Here is a 20105-nt window from a genome sequence, read left to right on the forward strand (position 1 = left end):
ATGTGGATTCACTATTTTTATGATGAAATTAACAGTTCATAAATTTAAAATCTACTTTTGCCATCCAGTATCCAGTGAATCCCACTTTTTCTCGTGTGTGTGTGTGTGTGTGTGTGTGTGTATATATATATAGATAGATAGATAGTCTCTCTCTCTCTCTCTCTCTCTCTCTCTCTCTCTCTCTCTCTCTCTCTCTAACAGCCACTGTATGTTATTTGCAGCTACCCATTCAAATTTGGCCTTACCTACAACCCTGCAAAAAAAAAAAAAAAACCTATAAAAGCTCTTTGACTTGCCTAACTAATGCTTCTAAGATGGTACTGACATCAACTCCACCCCTGAGAATCCAGGATGCAAAAACCTCATACAGTTACTGCACCATATGCACCACTAAATCAATCCCAGCACCTTTCACAACATAGTATTCACTTTATCACCTAATAGTGGCAATTTTTATCCTTATCAACAGGTCATAACTCTGTCTTTTATAAGATTGCAGGGATAGCTTTTTACAATCAACTTGTACTTCTCTTGGCGCACACATAAATCCGTATGCCTGAGCCTACTTCTTGAAAATATGCTCTTAAACTTCCCTGGACATGGTGTCTAATGCAGCTTACTCTTTTCCTGAAATTTAGAGAGCAGACAGGTAACTGTCCCTCATTAAACACTGTTTCTAACATTTCAGAGTTACTTCAACTATCCATGTACGATAGACCTTGTCTTGCATTTCTTGTCCCTTCCATTTTTAAATATAAGGTACCAGTGTTCTTTTTGGGTCAATATTTGTCTGTGAACATCTCTGTCAAAATGAAATAATCTGTCATCTTCTATTTGAATTGCATTATCTGGCTTCCCAGTGGGGGCTCTTAAACTGTTTTGGATACCTAGACCAGTATACCAGAAGGGGATATAAAAGAAAGAAATTAGACTGCAGCAGCATCTTATTAACCTTCAACCAAAGCAGATCCTAAATTGCCTTCTGATCCAATATCTAACCAGCCAGGCAATCTTTTCCCAACATCCTTTATGTCAGGTCACCAGAGAGGCTTGAATACTGCCTGAAAGAGTGAGTCGCTCTTAGGTAAACTTGAGGTAAAGCTACTAGAGCAGGTATTTTAAAACTTTATCATATCATGGGCCACATTTTTATAGAGAAATTATGAGCATCCCCTTTCCCTTCTGTTTCAAGAACTACAGAAATTGCTTAAATGGAAAATTAATATTAAGAAAGTATTTAAATGTTTCTTTTAATGTCACATAGCAATAGAAACAAGGAGAGCTAGGACCGTGTGTCCAGCCAGTTCTCCATGGACTGCTGATGTACTGGTAACAAGCTTGTTTGATTCTCTAGTACCGCTGTATTAGAGGCAATGAGCACTAGAGTACAGTGGTACTAGGGAATCAAACAAGCTTCTTACCTGGACTGGGAGTTAAGAATTCCTCCACTAACATCCTTTGGAAGTGAGAAATCAGATTGACCTCCTTCAGCCCTCTCCCACACCACAAGGAAATGACAAGGTTTCTGTTCTTTGAGTCACCAAACCCCCACATCTCTGAGTCACAACCAACCTCCTTTTGTTCACCACAAAGACTTAAACAGTCAATAGGGGATCACTACCTGGACATGAAAAGTCATGATCCCTTTTAGTCAACCTACTATTTATTTTTCATTTAAATTCACCAACATCTTTACTTTGTTATGTGAACTTTGATACCACTAGACTAGAGGGACTTTACCCTTCCAGTATTCCCTGGCACAGAAGGCAAAAAGGAGTTGTGTCTGGAGCCTACTTTGCTCCAACTGTCCTCAGTAACCAAAAGGACCCTTAGGGACAGTCACCAGCTCCCTCTGCCCAATGCTGTATCTAGAGAATCGTGGAGTTTTAATGTGCATCCTGATGGGCCTTCCTGTTTGCTTAGCTGAGGGAAGCTGAGACCCAGGCCCTGATGTTAAAGGTAGTTTTATTTACATAGCTTATTATGTATTTGTACTAACGTTTATAAAGTTATCTTTTGATCTATGATCCATTGTTGTAGTTCACGTAAAAAGTTCTTATATCAGAATAGATTGAGAAAAGGTAAATCTGGGTTAATACCATAATTACTATTGCAGAACATATAATTCTCTCTTGCTTTTGTATGTTGTTAGACATGTAGACACAAACAAAATTTCTACAGATTACTGGTACATCCAGTCCAGCAGTGGTTAGCCTGACTTCATTAGAGAAGCATGTTTTACCAAAATTCTTCCATTAGTTGCAGACTCAAGACTGCTTATTATAATTTACTGTATGTTTATTCTTAGTGCTCCTGCCAGTTAATTTTGTTTGTTTTTCTGATTCCCATGTTTGCTTCATTCAATCTTTATCAGGCTATTATTGTTCCCCTATTTTACCTTTACATATCCATAAAAAAAGCATTCCCTCAAAGGACTCATTTTTAAAAAAAGAATGAAACAGTTTTCATTTGGGGGTAGGGATCTGTGAAACTTCCTTTTCTAGGAGTAGAGAGAGTGGAATTTCAGGGGAGAGAGAAGGTATGCTGCTATGATTTATGCTCTGGATTGAATTGGTAGCCCCAGGATGTGCCCCACAGCTATTCCTCAGTTGAAGTTTGAGTCATTGATTTCAGTGGGGCTACCAGCAGAGTAAGATCCTATTCAACATAAGTAAAGGTGGCAGAACTGAGCACCATATGATTAAATAATCAATGCTTATCATAGAAGTGAAGACTTCTTACATGATATTTGTGCCTGTAAATTTGTTACAAATTTGTTTCTTAAATAGGTTTACCCCAAAAACCTCCGTGTCATGTTTGCTACGATCTGTCACTAGAAGTGATTGGTTTAGTACTGGTTACAGTTTAAACCATCTATCAATACCATTATCTATCATTTTTTAAAAATACTTTGCCTGGTCTAACTATAGAGACAATAAAAGAAAGAAGTGTAATTATTGTGCTGCTTTGGAATTGTACAGCTTTTCTGGGGCTGAGGGTTGTAATTTGTCTTGTTTAGTTTTCTTGGAAACATGGTCTCTTCTCAAGTGTGCAAATCAAGCATTTGGAGTGACCTTGCATCATTGAGCTGGTGCAGGCCACTAGATTAAGGAAGAATGTTTCTAAATATAGATCACTGGGATGCAGCCATGTGTAGAATTGTTACTGTAGATGCTGACAGCAAAGACTTTTTTTTTTTTTTAACTGTGGAGGTATAAACAAAGCTGCTTAAGTATAAGATAAGCTGCTTTATTTAGAAAACATCAGAAGAATAGTACACAATACAAATCTGTAAAGTAAAAGGTAAGTATCGCAGCTTCATGGTAACTGCAACTGTATTTGCCCTCCATGGTCCACCTAGGGTACCCACTTTAGGCTCGCAGCTCCTCAGCCATCCCCTCTCATGGGCAGAGAACACTGCCTCCTGACTGGGGACTCTTTAAGGTGCCATAGTGCCCTGCTTATACTGTGGTATTCCCAGCAAGCCAGACTGCCTAAAAGGTATGTGTTTGCTTTCTCTCCTGAGGTCATCAACAGTGTAATTGTCTGCAGTTATAAGTTAGCACACAGCTCTTTCTAAGCAAGCACATTTATTCTTCAGGTAAAATCATTACAAAGAAAACATTAAAAACAATAAAAGAACCTGGAATGCTATAAAGGTTACCAGAGGTCACCCCCAACTCCAACCTCTGGCTCTGGTAGGTGCCAGTCCTTCAAAACCCACAACCGGATCTTCCCTCTGGTTACAAGTTTATAGCTGGCTCAGATTCAGAACCAGAACCATCGCTCTGGTGGCAATTCAAACATTTCTTTATACAGCTTGGGCCTTTGAAATCCAATCTCTGGTAACAGGTAATCAGCACTCAAAGACCAACTCCTCCGGTAGTAGTTTCAAAGGGCTGGGAGTTTGCATAAGTGGAGGCAGGAAATTTGTGTGTAGCTAAAATATCAGCAAGAAAGATAATGTCAGTTCTTATGGCTCCAGGAATTGGAAAGGTACTTGACTGTACAGCTATTGAGAATATTTCCATCATATTTTTATTATGAAGTGTTTATAATGTGACAGTTACAAAGGGTTGTAGATCAGTCACCTGAACAATGTACTCATCTGTTGTGTTAAATGATAGGCACTTGTGCATATTTGTGCAGCTAATACAAGTTCCACGCCTTTCAAATCCACTTTCTCTATCCATTTTAATGTATTGTATTGTACATTGGAAACTGCAGTGTACTGTAACACACAACTCCATCCTGGATACTGCTAGTCATATATTAGCTTGAAGGATACAGCATGAAATTATTAGCCCATGAGGAATCAGATATCTATATGACAGACAATGAAACATGTGGCCTACAAAGCCCACACTCACCATAGCTTAATTGTTCCCCCTACGTGAACGTCGCTCAATGACAAATAATGATAATTCTGTGGCATAAAGTTAAAAAAAATCTTGAGGAATGCCCAAATTCACACTTACACTAGATAAAAACAAATGTTTCCTGATTTTGCTTTGCATGTGAACATGTCTACATATTTCTAACAGCCATTGTTTTCTCATCTTGGTTATAGACCATATTGCTGGAATGCAACCAGGGCAGCTGCCAAATCTGCTGTGACCAGTGCTGTATCTGTAGCAATAATTTCAGGTTAAGAAGTAACTGCTCCCTCCATCTCTGTTTTGAAGATAGTGCAATTTAATTTTGGGGCATTGTCTACTCTCTGCAAACACTCCATTAAAGTCATAAGCACATTAGAGCCAGAAGTAGGTACTACAACTAGCCTTGCTGCCTGAGCGGCCTTTTCTAGGTCTCTTGTTAGAGAAGATATTTGTAGTTTGAGTTGTGTAGAATAATTTCTCCTTTCCTTTGAGTTCTTCCTTAACTAGAATATCCCATGTCCTTTTTCCTTTCTCCTCTCCCATCTTCTCAGTTCATATACTTTCTCTGTGGAGGTGGGTTGAAAGGAGTGGGACCATTATGATCATCTGGTCTGACCTCCTGTATAGCATAGGACATAGAACTTCCCCAAAATAAGTCCTAGAGCAGATCTTCTTGAAAAAAAAATCAAAACTTAATTTAAAAATGGTCAGTGATGGAGAATCCACCATGAAAATGTAAATTGTTCCAATGGTTAATTACTTTTTTTTTTTTTTTTAAACAGAAAGGGTAAGTTTGACAGGATCTATTTTCCATAAACTCATGTTGATTTGTGTTAATTACATTACCTTCTTTTAATTCTTGATTAATCAAGTCCTGTATCAGCCACTCCATTATCTTGCCCAGGATGGAAGTCAGGCTCACAGGCCTTTACTTACTCAGGTCATCCCACTTTCCTGTTTTAAAAATTGGCACATTAGCTTTCTTCTAGCCTTCTGGAACTTCCCCAAATTCCAAGGCTTATTAAAAATAAACATTAATAGTCCTCAAGCAGCTCAGCCAGCTCTATTAAAACTGTTGGATGCAAGTTTAATATAGTTTTGTTTTGTTTTGTTTTTTTCCAAAAAAATAATCCTTATTGTTCTTAACTTATTGGCCTTAACTCTGCTGGCCATATATTTCTCTTGTGTCCCTCTGCTTCTCTTATCATTTCCCACAATTCCTAGCTTGTGATTTATGTTCATTACTATCATTTTTTCTCTTTCTTCCTTTCTCTTTCTCTTTCTTAATATAGCTTTCTTCACTTCCACTGTAAACCAATTAAATATTTTAACCAGCACTGGCTTCTTCCTCAATTGGGGGATTGCAGCATTTTGGGCATCTAGTAAGGTGTTCTTAAATAATTCCCAAATAACATGCACATTTTTCTAATTAAATTCTTCCTCCCAGATGATTTGGCTTATAATTGTTTTCAGCTCTGTGAAATTGGGTTTATTAAAGCACCAAGTATATACAGGTTGGGTGTGTTGCACAGATTTTATAATGACACTAGATTGTGCATGTGTGTGGTGTAGATGGCACAGTTAGAGAGCTAGCTGCACTTCTGGCTCCAATCTGGTCTCTTTGAGTGTGTCCCTTAGTTTTTAGGCCCTGGGCCATTACCTTTCTCAGGGTGAAATCATGTGTTTCTCCCACTCTTAAACCAGGTTCCAGGCTATAGCACCTTGAGGTCTAACCATACTTACCCAGCAGGCCCAATTGCACGTGTTCCCTTCGGAAGCTTGTGACCGGTGGTTAATACCAGTGACCAGACACCTTTCTCAAACCAAAGAATTGTTTAATCTAAAACACAAAGGGAAAAAAAATAACATAAGATTAAAGGGATTTTAACGCAACAAAAAGGTCAATACTCACATCTGTCTTACCATCAATCCTCCTTACCATCAACCCTGTCGTAGTGGGCCATGCAGGGCTTGCTGCTTCAGATTCGCCAGTGGAATCTGTCTGTTCACTGCAGACAGATTCCTGACAACTGCCTCCCCACCTAGAAAGTGACTGTTTAACTGTTCAATGTCTTTTTGATTCCAAGTCTTGGCAGAGAAAGTCTTGTAAATTTGGCTGGAGCCTGGAAGTAGCATCTTCCCTGCTATTAACTCAGGCTCTCTCTATTAATGACACCGCTATGTTTACTGGGAGGTTGATTATCTGGAGTTATTTGCTGCCTTTCTACTAATTTCCTAACAACCCTGCTATTAAATTAATCCAACATATGCACACAGTTAGCATTCCAATGATCCAATATAGGCATACAGCAACTATCCCAAATAACCAGGTCATATCCAGTATTCATAAATAATTATAAATAGGCCCTATGTCCTTCACAATAGATATGTATTAATAGTCTCTTACAAGTAGGGATGGAGGTAGCAACACCATTCTAAACTAAATTAACTGGTGATTGATCTGGAAAAATAGATGACATTTAAGCTTGCAGATTGAAGAGAGAACTTGTCAGCTGTGCACATGCAATATGCACACACATACTTGTGCCTTCACTTTGCAGAAACATGGAATTTTAATGCTTGCACAAATCCTTTAAATATTCTTAACACCTGCATATGTGCCGGGCATTAGTATTTGTAACTATTGGGTTCTGCTAGTGTAAATAAATAATAATGCTTGCAAATTAGACTACGTAAAGAGCATACACAAGTGTTTGCTGGCAGGCAGAAAAATATATACCTGTACAAGTGAAGGTCAAGGAATGAAAATTCAAATGGAACAGTAAAGCTTTATTTTGGGTACAGCTGTGTGGTGAAAGATAATTCTGTTTTGTAAAGGATTTTGATATTTCAAACTTCAATTTCTTTCTAAAGGTAAGGAAAGGCAAAAATTTCAAAGTTCTCCATGAAAGGGAAATGAAGTCCTGGCTCTGAGGCAGTCTGCCTGCCAGGCTGAAGGGTATCTGGGAGGCTGGAAGCTCAAGCTTCCCAGTAGCTCACCAGGTGAGCTGTCAAGAAATTAGGCCGTTTTCTGAAGTTGCCTGTGTCCAATTACAACTCTGTCTAAATCACTCTGTCCCCACCAAACATTTTAAGTTAGACAAATCAGCATTCTGTTATGGAAGAAGAGTCTTCCGTCAGAGAATTTCTGACCAGCTGTAATTCTGGGTATGTTCAAAACAGTGGTGGTGACCTTGGTGGTGTATTTTTCTGCTTCTGTGTCTGTCCTTTTACTGTGATCTCCCCTAAATTGCAATGGAAAAAAAATCCCCCAAAAGTACATACTACAACCCTTTCCTTGGGGGGAAAAGTTTTACATAGTATGTTGGCATAGTTCCTCAATAAGTTGAACATCAGAGGCAGTACCTGTGGAAGCCAGTAAAAAAAAAAATAAAAAATGGTGAAATACTATTGAAGTTAAATGGGAGTGTGAAAGGTTGTCACCCCTGGAGTGTCGTCTGGGAGAAGGTAGAATTGCTGTTGCTGTGCCCCCTAACCATTCAGCTGGGCTGGCCTGTCACACTGTTCTGCTGGTGACACAGCCAGGCGCTCCAGGCCCTGATATCACCCAACATGACAGCAGGTGGCGCCACACACCCAACTGAGCTACCTGAGTGCTTTACCTAAGCCACTCAAGGACAAACAGGAGACAACAGCCAATTTCCCTGCTCCCCAGCCTTTCAGCCCTGCTGGAGTATAAACCCAGAGTTAGACCATTTTACACTGTACAGGGATCTGTACAATGCAAGCTCATTAATTCGCTTCCCCCTCAATGTCAGAATGATATGCAACAGCCTTTGTTTACAGAGCTGAGATTTTCCCAGACACTTTACTCAAAACACACCGGTTACGATAAAACAGAAAACAACTTTATTAACTAGAGAAAGATAGATTTTAAGTGATAGCAAATAAATAAATAACACAAATTAAGACTAATATACTAGATAGATAGGATTTGAATTAGCAATTTCTCACCCTGACAGATGATACAAGCAGTCGATCAAGTTTCCTTACATGGGTTAGAAATTCCTTTAGTCTGGGTCCAGCACTTACCCCAGTTCAGTCTTTGTTTCTCAGGTGATTCCAGGAGTTCTCTTTTGTGGGGAGTGAGGCCCCGAGATGATGTCACTCCGTCTTATATAGTTTTTCCATTAGGCAAGAATCCTTTGTTTCAAGCTAAGTTCCCAGCCCAGTTTGTGGAAAAATACAGGTACCAAAATGAGTTCAGTGTCATATGGTCTGGTCACATGCCTTGCCGAGTCATAGCAGCCATTATTCATAGGCTGGCTGAAACATTCACAGGAAGGCTAGGCTCTTCCATGATCCATTGTCTTTGTTGATGAGCCATTAGCACTGTCTAGCTTCATTGTTGTACCTGAAAGGCTAGTTGTGTATTACCCAGAGTAAGCCCATTTGAAATACAGATACATAGTCAATATTCATAACTTCCGATACAAAAAATGATACATGTTCACAAATGGGATAATCGTATTCAGCATTTTCCAATGACACCTCACATGACACATCTTGTACAAAATGCATCATAATCCTATCATAATCATACCACTATGATGAATGTGCGGGTGGCAGTTGTCACAGGGAGTTTTGCCAATGGTTTCAATAAGGTTAGGATTTCACCCCATTAATAGATTATTGGGGTAAATGTATGTGTATTCCAAGCCCAAATCCTGCCCTTATATACATAACACATACCTCTCTACCATGTATGGTGAGTTTAGCGTTTGAGGAATTGCTAGTCTTATGCTCTTTATAGTAGTTTAGGTCAAACAGTAAGTTGTTAGATATCTTCAGGAAAATGTAGCTTTTAGGAGAATCTGAATCTTCTTCCTTTATTATGGCAGATTTCCACAGAGCCTTGTTTGATCAAAAATGGATGTTTTTCTTAACAAAGAATTTGTTAGGCTTATATTGCATTGCAATTCAACAAAAGAACATGAGCCAGTTTAATAAGTGTAAATTATTAAGAGAGTTTGCAAGGATTAATTTATTGAGTTACATATGTCTAGCCAATGGGGAGCAGACTGGCCACAGAAGGTTTTTTATACACTAAATCAGAGGAGCAGAATCTTACACTAGGTGTCATCATGTTGATTTCTGAACTCTTCCGTTAAACTTTTGTGGCTTGATTTTTCAAAAGTGTTGAACATACTCATCACCCATTAACTTCAGTGAAAATCAGGCCATTATATTCCAAAAACAAGCAAAAGAAGTGTCCATCCTTTTCTGTAAATAAACAGAATGTTGGTTAAACATGATTGTCAGATTTTCCATAAATACCAAGACACAACACTGAGTGTTACTCCATGGTTAGTACTTGAACATAACATTCATTAGAGGAGGTAATTAGCCCACTTATTTGGATGTGTTGAATCCTGCGTACTGTGTTAGCATCTAATGAATAATGATAATAGTCCCTGTCGGAACTGGTTGGTGGCCACCACAACCAGGTTTGCAGGAGGGATCTAGCCTCGGAAGCCAGAGACTGGATTATAGTAAGGAGTCAGTCAAGCAATCAAATAAATAGATGATCTATGTTACAGCAAGCAAGCAAAGCAACTAGGAGAGAACTTGTGGTGTCTGGGGAGCCAGGGGGACAGGATTTATAAGAGGTCAGTGTGCAGAAATGGTTGGGAACATATTGGGCTTGGGGAAAGAGGTGGCTAGATGAGTTGAGGGTCAGTCCTGAGTTTGGAAGCAGGTTGGGCCACACAGACAGTTTGGAAATTTCTTGAATTCATCTTTCAAACTTATTTGAGTATATTTTTTGCATTTTACCCCCCTCGTTGGACTGATGATCAGCAATTCTCTGTCAATTTTAACTATGTTTGAGCTGTGTTGTTTAATTGTGAATAAGTCACATACATTGCAAGGGATTGTTTCTGTTCTCTGAGTGGATTGCATTTCAGGAGCAAAGACTCTGGCATACGAATTTCAGTGAAATAGTTTCCCATGAATACTCACGTACAGAAGTTTTTGAAATTTGTATTAACTGAGCTTGTAAAACTTGATCACGTTAACTTTTATGGAAAGCAAACAAAAGGAGCATATACATGGATACAATTATTTAATGAAAAAAAATTAAATGGATATTTGTGGAAAGCTTTCTTATGTATTATTTGTCCAGATCTAATATTGAAACTAAACTAATACCCACTAGGACATTCTTTAATAAAATACTGAGAGCATGAACTTTAATCTGAACTCAAAAAATCAGTCTTATGGTATCAAGTGCATGTGCTGCTCGAAAAAATGGCACTGTTTTAAATCTACCATTCTCTCTCTGAAGGTTGATCAGTGATATTATTCATGTTTCTAATATATGTCAGTATAAGATCTCAGACAACTCTTCATATTGGAAATTTTTCATTTCATGTATGAGAGCAGTTCTGGTTTGCTACTTAATGAAGTGGAAAGCATGTCACCCGCTGACTTTTCAGCTGTGGCATGCAGTCAGTATTATGCCTGGCCACACAGTCAGATGACATCTACAATGTGCCTTTTACTTTACTGAGGAGTGTGACATAACATTCTTGCAATTCCTACCACACAATGTTGCTGGATCCTGTACTCATACTACAGGTCTATGGTATTGCTGCACTGTATAAGAGGTTTGGGGGTGGGTGTATGGGGGGAGATTAGGAAATTTTGGTTTTGTTTTAAAAGTCAATTATTTAGATGCTGCACTTTTCTTCTCATAAACTACAATCCCTACCATGGACACAATTCTTTCTTTAATTACTAATATACTAATAATTGGGGAAAATTTGAAGAGACCCCTTGCCACAAAACGTGTGCGTGAGATCAACAACAAGGAAGCATATGATGGCATGGGCTGCAATAACATTTTTACTGTTATTTGTTTGGGAAGACCTGAATAACTCACTTGGGGCACTCACAAGTAATGCACTCATTTTAAACTTGTGGCAAAAAAAGAGCTTTACAGCACCTTGCACAATCACGACTATATTACCTCTCGCCTCCTATTTTAGGCATTTATCTCTGAAGTGAGCAAGTAAGAGACAGAGCTGAATTTTTCCTTAAAATTGAGAGCGAGAATGCTTTTTTTTTTTTAAACATGAATCATGCAAGAATCTCAAATGGTAATAGTGTGCATATACACAGATATCCATTAGGCAATAGAAAATGGCTTAATTAGTGCTTTGGAGATTTTTTGCTTCAATAATTCTCTCTGGAACATTGTAGAAAAATAAAGGACTTTGATCTTCTATGCTGACAATGTTATCCTATAGCAGATAGGAATAATCTGAGTGCATCTGGGACTTTACCATTATAATCAAGACTCTGGACAACCCTAATTACATTTCAAATTGTTGTGTTTTTGGCAGCATCAAGTTTAGAAACCATGGTAGTATCAGACTTAATGCAGATATACTATCCATATCTTGGCATTTAAATTGCTTCCCTTTTCTTGGCTTTACTGCTTCACAAATTCTTTACATTGCACTTCTGTTTCAAACAATACTGATATCCAATTCAGGATGGCACACAATGTTTTATGATTTTAAGAGTGAGATTTAAAAGGGAAGGTTATTGAAGTATTTTCATCAAGATTTTCAATGCCATGGGAAAATATTATGAGCCTCAATAACACTAAATGTTTACTAAGTGGTGTGTGTGCTGCTTTCTTTTTAGGATCTGGGAGACCGGTGGGCAGCCATTTGTAGATGGACAGAGGATCGCTGGGTCCTTCTGCAGGATATTCTTCGGAAGTGGCAGCAATTTGCTGAGGAGCAGGTACATAGTGTTAGCAGTTATAAACCAGAACATTGTTCAAAAAATTGCACTCTGAATGGTCTTACTGAAGGCTTTTCCTTCTCTTAATTTCTTTCAGTGCCTTTTCGATTCATGGCTTACAGAGAAAGAGGATGCAGTGAGCAGGATTCATACAATTGGCTTTAAAGATCAGAATGAAATGCTTGCCAGTCTGCGAAAGTTGGCTGTATGTATTTCCCCATTGTTCAGTTTTTTGTTTTGCTTTCCTCATTCGTGAGTCTAACTGCACATCTGGGTTCAGCCAATTGAACATTGAACATCCATGTTTCTTGGGATGACTGGTATCTGGAGAGCATGGAGTCCTCAACTGGTGCCTGATTTTGCTTATGAAAGAGCTACATTTGTGCCACTTGACTTTGCAACCTTACTAGTGTTCTCTGAACATATTTTTGTCTGTTATATATACATTTACAACATTAATATCTAATTTGTATATATGTGTATATATAAAATAAATACACAACTTCCATTCACAATGTTGTGTTGTATGTGTATAGTTTATTTTATATAAATAAAATCAGACTCAAAAATATGTTTAAAAACACTATTAAGGTCACAACGTCAAAGACTCAAAAGTTAGGAAATGCCAGATTCAGGGTGCCTGTACGCCATAATTCAGCCCTCTTGTGAGTATATATTACGATATAGTCTTGAATTACATGATCACGTACTATTTTTCCACAGAGGACTCTTGCCATATTTAGTGAATGGATAATTAGTTATTGACTGTTTCTTTGTATCCTACTCATTCAATGGATGGGCCATGATCATATTTATTGAGCACCATCCAAACCCAGCAGAGACTACAAAATTATTAATTTACCCCTTGGCATTTTTATGGTTCTCTCACCATAGTATCTGAGTGCTTCTCAAACATCAGTAAATTTATCTTCACAACCCTCCTGGCCTTCTACCAGCTCAGTGCTCTTTCCTGGAAATCAAAAACATGCAGTTCATCATCTTTATTAAGTGAAACATACTGCTTTGCATTCTATAACTTTGTACGTGAGAGTCTTGCAATCCCGGCCAGGCTTGAGACTAGGTTTGCCAACTTTCTAATTGCAGAAAACCAAACTCCCTTGCCCTGCCCTTTCTTCGAGGCCACACCCCCGCTCACTCCATCCCCCCTCCTTCCATCACTCACTTTCCCCCACCTTTGCTCACTAGCTCATTTTCACAGGGCTGGGGCAGGAGGTTGGGGAGCATGAGGGAGTGGGGTTCTGGGGTGGTGCCAGGGGTGAGGGGTTTGGGGTGCACAAGGGGGCTCCAGGCTGGGGCCAAGAGATTCGGAGTGCGGGAGAGGATGTGGGCTCCGGGGTGGGACTGGGGATTAGGGGCTTGGGGTAAAGGAGGGGGGTCCAGGCTGGGGCAAAGGGGTTCAGAGTGTGGGAGAGAGCGCAGACTCTGGGAGGGAGTTTGGTGCGGGAGGGGGCTCAGGGCTGGAGCAGGGGGCTGGGGGCTCTAGCTGGGGGTGCGGGAGGAGAGGTCAGGGTGCGGGCTCCAGGCAGTGCTTACTTCAGGTGGCTCCCAGAAGTGGCCAGTATATCCCTGTGTCCCCTAGGTGCAGGGACAGCCAGGGAGGCTCAGCGCGCTGCCCTCATCCACAGGCACCGCCCCCACAGCTCCAGTTGGCTGTGGTTTCTGGCCAATGGAAGCTGCAGAGCTGGTGCTCATGGCTGGGGCTACAGAGATATGCTGGCCGCTTCCAGGAGCTGCACAGAGCCAGGGCAGGGAGGGAGCCTCTCTTAGCCCCTCTGCGCCGCTGACTGGACTTTTAATGGCCCAGTCAGCAGTGCTGACTGGAGCTGCCAGAGTCCCTTTTTGACTGGGCATTCCAGTTGAAAACTGGATGCCTGGCAACTCTAATTGAGATGCATGCTGCATCTGGATCTTGATATGTTTTGATTTTGGTGGTGCTTTCTAAAAAGAAAAAATGAGAGAATAGAGTGACAATTCATTGTACTTTAAAAACAGTTCAGACTGGGCAGGGGCAGAGAAGAGCAACTAGGATGATGAGGGGAATGGAAGGCCTATCTTATAAGAGAAGATTGGAAGAGCTTGGCTTGTTTAGTCTAGCGAAAAAAGGCTGAGAAGGGTATATGATTTCTCTACAAATACCTTAGTGGGGTAAACATTAGGAAGGGTGAAGAGCTATTTAATCTGAAAGACAGTGTTGGCTCAAGAACAAATTGATATAGACCGTCCATGAATAAATTCAGGCTGAAAGTTAGAAGGTTTCTAACCACCTAAGGCACAGCCTCCCAATAGGAGTTGTGGGGGCAAACAACTTAATTAGTTTTCAGAGAAAGCTGGACAAATGTATGAGTGCAATTGTATGATGGGGTTGCTTGTGATGGCAGGCAGCAGAGCTCAAGAGTCCTATGAGACACTTCCCGTTTGTCTTACATTCCTAAATGTTCAAGCTTCAGGATTTCAGCTGGCCACTTGCAGGGGTCAAGAAGAGATTTTTTTTTCCCCAACCAGTGTATTCTGGGAGGGTATTTTTATATTTTTCTTCTGAATCACCAAGGACTGCCATGGCTGGAGATGTGACATTGAACAGGGAGCACCAATGGTCTTGAGCATTCTCTTTTTCAAATGCTTGGTTGACTGATTCTTGCTTACAAGCTCAGGGTCTAACTGATCTACCATACTTGAAGCCTGGAAGGAATTTTCCCCTAGATCGGATTGGCAGTGATCTTGGAGATTTTTGCCACCTTCCTCTGCAGTGTGTGGGTACACATCACTTGCCAGGATTATCTGTGTATATTTCACCTAATAATTTCCCTGCCATTGTGGGGGTTTGGGACACTAAGGCACCTTGATCCTCCTGCTCTCTGCCTGAGGCACATAATAGTCTGGTCTCCTGTGCGTTATAATACTTTGGTCTAATTTTGAGTTTAGTGTGCAGATGCTGGGTGGGTGTTGTTGGCCTGTGATATACAGGAAGTCAGACTAGATGATCTGGTGGTACCTTCTGACCTTAAACTCTATGGTTCTCAGTGTGAAATAATTTCACAAATTAACATGACTGTGCCTACAATAAGATGGAGGGGTACATTTTCACCTCCATGTTTATGCAGTGAAGGTGAAAAACTGTCTTTGTTAAAAGGAATTGTGCAAGTAATCTGTTCTTGTGCACCTACTATTTATTTAGATATGTAGAAGAACATTGGTTCATGGGTGACATAACATCCGTGGAAAGCGGAGTTTTAACAGTTTACAAACTGTGAAATTTTTCAGCCAGCGTGTTACTGCTGGGTTATAACTGCCTATGCAGTTAAAATAATTAAATCAATTTCAGTTATATGAAATAATATTGACTATATTTTGTTGTCTTGTACTGTGTACAGAAATCTTTGTGGCCTTTGGTATATGAAAATTTTATGGTATTATTACTGTAAGTTGTTTCAATAATTCTCTGAGGTGCTTAGAATTCAAAATATGTTGGCTTCACTGTGAACAAATTATAGGTATTTTTAAAATAAAATTAAAAAAAAAATCTTACTGTTTGATTGTTTAAACTAATTAACGGATAACTAGCAGCTGGTCCAGAATTGATGGTAAATATCCCTGCTGATTTAGACAGTGACTAAGAATTTAATGCTCCTTAAAATATGCCACAATTTGAGACCCAAAACTCTGGCCATCTGTTATGATAACCTTAAGCATGCATAGCTGTGGATACACTGTGCTAACCCTTTGTTTTCCTTCTGCCAAACATAATTTTCCATTGTCTGAAATATACGCTTTTAGTCAATACTGTTAAAGCGAATGCAGTATAGAATCTGGAAGGTATTCTTTGGAATTGAGATTTTACTTTGACTAAAGCTCATTTTAGGATTATGCCCATGCTTTTACTTTATCACAAAAGGATTCTGCTTAAATTTGTTTACATTTTCATTTGTTTCATCTGAATTCTAGTCCTGTAACCAGTAAGTGAGCTGTGATTGACTTGTCAGAGAGTTGAGTAAAGGGCTTTCTTGTAACCAGGGCCAGCCTGAGGTGTTGTGGAGTCCCTATGTGAGGAGAAAAATGTGAAGACAAAGTCCAGCTTTGTTCAGCCATGTAGCACATTTTAGGGTTTGGCAAGTGGCCAGAGAATAGAATGGTTTGTCACAGGTTCTGAGAAGGAAGGATATCACTAATTTGCAGTAGTGATTAAAAGTATATTTGTCATAATTGATTCCTGGAGGTTTGGGGTGGGGCCTCCAAGTTCTTCTTTCCTAGTTGATTGAAGATGTCATGTCAAGAAGGAGAGATTTTCCTTTGAGTAATTTTATCTAAACTCCAATTAATGGAATATACACGAATATTTGTTATTAAGTATGTGTCCTCTGGAAAGCAGTGTCCATTGACCCCCACCTGCCCTATAGAGATGAATGTTGGGACCCATTAGTAGATAAAGGGCCCCACCACCAACCTTACCCCATTCTTGTTTTTGCAACTATTGGCTGGTTAGCCAGAATCATTTACTAGCAGCTGCTGATTCTTTATTAGATGAGACTGTATGGACATGTTTACTAAAGTCACATGGTAATTTCCATAGTTTTCACAAGATGAATGAGGCTTTCAATATTGAATTATCAATGGTACATTGGAAGTAACACTCCCTTGTTAATATCTTTGAACTATGGTAACAGACAGGCAGAGTATCCATTCCACTGAATGATAATAGTCTTTTAGAATTAGCACCCGTCCCTGTCCCATCAGAAATCCAAGTGGGCAGGTAGGTTGTCTTAGGTGTATAATCCATCCCATCATCCAGATCATAAATGAAGATATTGAACAAAACTGGCCCCTGGACCCGACCCTTGGGGCACTCCGCTTGATACCAGCTTCCAACTAGACATGGAGCCATTGATCACTACCCATTGAGCCCGACGATCTAGCCAACTTTCTATCCACCTTATAGTCCATTCATCTAGCCCATACTACTTTAACTTGCTGGCAAGAATACTGTGGGAGACAGTATCAAAAGCTTTGCTAAAGTCAAAGAATAACACATCCGCTGCTTTCCCCTCAGCCACAGACCCAGTTATCTCCTCATAGAAGGCAGTTAGGTTAGTCAGGCATGTCTTGCCCTTGGTGAATCCATGCTGACTGTTCCTGATCACTTTCCTCTCCTCTAAGTGCTTCAGAATGGATTCCTTGAGGACCTGCTCCATGATTTTTCCAGGGACTGAGGTGAGGCTGACTGGCCTGTAGTTCCCCGGATCCTCCTCCTTCCCTTTTTTAAAGATGGGCACTACATTAGTCTTTTTCCAGTCATCCGGGACCTCCCCGGATCACCAGGAGTTTTCAAAGATAATGGCCAATGGCTCTGCAATCACATCCGCCAACTCCTTTAGCACGCTCGGATGCAGCACATCCGGCCCCATGGACTTGTGCTCGTCCAGCTTTTCTAAATAGTCCCGAAACACTTCTTTCTCCACAGAGGGCTGGTCACCACCTCCCCATGCTGCACCTCCCAGTGCAGTAGTCTGGGAGCTGACCTTGTTCGTGAAGACAGAGGCAAAAAAAGCATTGAATACATTAGCTTTTTACACATCCTCTGTCACTAGGTTGTCTCCCTCATTCAGTAAGGAGCCCACAGTTTCCTTGACTTTCTTCTTGTTGCTAACATACCTGAAGAAACCCTTCTTGTTACTCTTAAAATCCCTTGCTAGCTGCAACTCCAAGTGTGATTTGGCCTTCCTGATTTCACTCCTGCATGCCTGAGCAATATTTTTATACTCCTCCCTGGTCATTTGTCCAATCTTCCACTTCTTCTAAGCTTCGTTTTTGTGTTTAAGATCAGCAAGGATTTCACTGTTAAGCCAAGACTTAAATAGAAGAGGTTTCCTTTGTGAGTCTCTTGGGGTGCAGTCCACACTAGAGGGGGGGGGAAGGGTTATCCTTACCACGTTAGGTAACGCAAGGTAAAATCCTGGTGAAGACAAGACCATTTCTAGTTTTCGCACATGTAAGCAGATTGAAGTAAACATTGGCATAGGTGGGAGGAAGAATCCTAGGGTTCATCTCAACTTGCTAACACTTTATTTACTTTCTCCACATCAGTCATGATTGTATAGATCTCTATCATATCCCCCCTTACTCTTACTCTCTTTTCCAAGCTGAAAAGTTCCAATCTTATTAATCTCTCCTCATATGGAAGCTGTTCCATACCCCTAATAATTTTTGTTGCCCTTTTCTGTACTGTTTCAAATTCCAATATATATTCTTGAGATGGGGTGACCAGATCTGCATGCAGTATTCAAAATGTACCATAGATTTATATGGTGGCATTATGATATTTTCTGTCTTATCTATCTATCTATCACTTTCTTAATGATTCCCAACATTCTGTTAGCTTTTTTGACTGTCACTGCACATTGAGTGGATGTTTTCAGAGAACTATCCACAATGACTCCAAGATCTCCTCCTTGAGTGGTAACAGCTAATTTAGACCCCATCATTTTATATGCTGCACAGTTGGGATTATATTTTCCAATGTGCATTACTTTCCATTTATCATTATTGAATTTCATTTGCCATTTTGTTGCCCAGTCAACCATGATCATCAGTGTGGATCTAAAATTCCCTGTCCCCACATGTTCAGAGACTTAAATAAAGATTCTAATTAAAAAGAATTAAGGTCTGATTATTTGTAGTATCTCTATATACAAGTCCTAACTTCACATTCCTTATGAGGGTGTATTTGCAGCCTTATTTCTGACTATTTTTCTAAAGGGTTCTGACTCAAGGGTATATGTATAGCCCAAGAATTGGATCTATTCTCACACTCTACCCAAAGAACTACAGTTACCAGCAGGTAATCTCTTGTATGTGTTTTCTGGGATGAGATTCTATCAGAGAAGGCCCCAGACTCACCTCTGTCTGTACCAGGTGGGCAAGCAAAGCAATTTTTTATATTTGACAATTATGCCAACTCAACTAAGTTGTTTCTTTTTTCATATAATGTATACATGCAATATATTGTAGAATTCCTGTTCAAATAAAACCCATCATAGCAAGTAGCAGCCTTTTTTCAGTACCTGCAAATTGTGTGTTTCACATAGTTCATTCTGTATTAACATATACAGGTTTGCTTCATTTAGTATTAAATCTCTTTCGGGACCCAATTAATTTAAAGGTCATGTAAGAAAAGCTGCTTAGATATTGCTACTTTGCACATAGATTACCAATAAGCTTGTGTTCCCTAAGACTATTTTTAATGTAGCTGGTTATTTGTCCTGTCTCTAAAGCATTTCTTTTTACACTAAAATCTTTAAAATAGTTGTCTTATTCGCTATGCTCAGAACTCAGACTTTTTTATATTTTAATTGTTTTCCCTAGTGCTTGCTGACCATCACTGCCACACCAGTGCAATGGCATAGTTGCTTCACATTCCTTAACATGCTAGTGAGTGATGTAGAAGGCACATGAGCCCATGCTGGATGTGTGCTGTATTGAGTACATGGTGGCTTAATGGATAGAGCACAGGCCTATGACTTGGGAAGCCATGTAAAAGTTCTATTCTCAGCTCTTAAAATGGCCTGCTGGGTCACTTCACCTCAATGACCCTCAGTTTCCCATCTGTAAAATGGGGATAATTACACTGACCTCTTTTGTAAAGTGCTTTGAGATCTACTCATAAAAAGTGCTTGTAGAGGGGTTTGGCTGGGACTTGTCCCTCTCCGGGGCGGCGGGGGACCACACCGCCTAAATACTTCCTTCCAGTTGTTGCTGGGGAATTAGCCTGTCCGCGGGAGTCTCGCCGCGGCAGCAGTAGAGGCAAACACAGACAGTTATTCATGCCCGGCCCGTGGTCAGTGGGCAATAGTGAGTCCAGGACTCAGGCCCTCAGGCAGGGGCTGAGCAAACAGTTATAATTAGCAGGCCCAGGCCTTGGGTCAGTGCAGGGCAGCA

At 40.0% G+C, this 20105-nt stretch overlaps 1 protein-coding gene across 1 annotated transcript in view; it reads left to right on the forward strand.

Moving 5' to 3' along the window:
• The window catches only part of DMD (dystrophin), a 1466768-nt gene that overhangs the window by 190775 nt on the left and 1255888 nt on the right, over positions 1–20105 (forward strand). Inside the window, exons 9-10 of the mRNA XM_065405744.1 lie at positions 12054–12155; positions 12253–12360. Coding sequence (XP_065261816.1) covers positions 12054–12155; positions 12253–12360 — 210 coding nt within the window. The remainder of the gene's footprint in view (positions 1–12053; positions 12156–12252; positions 12361–20105) is intronic.

This window comes from Emys orbicularis, chromosome 1, assembly GCF_028017835.1.
Source record: "Emys orbicularis isolate rEmyOrb1 chromosome 1, rEmyOrb1.hap1, whole genome shotgun sequence".
Lineage (NCBI taxonomy): Eukaryota > Metazoa > Chordata > Testudines > Emydidae > Emys > Emys orbicularis.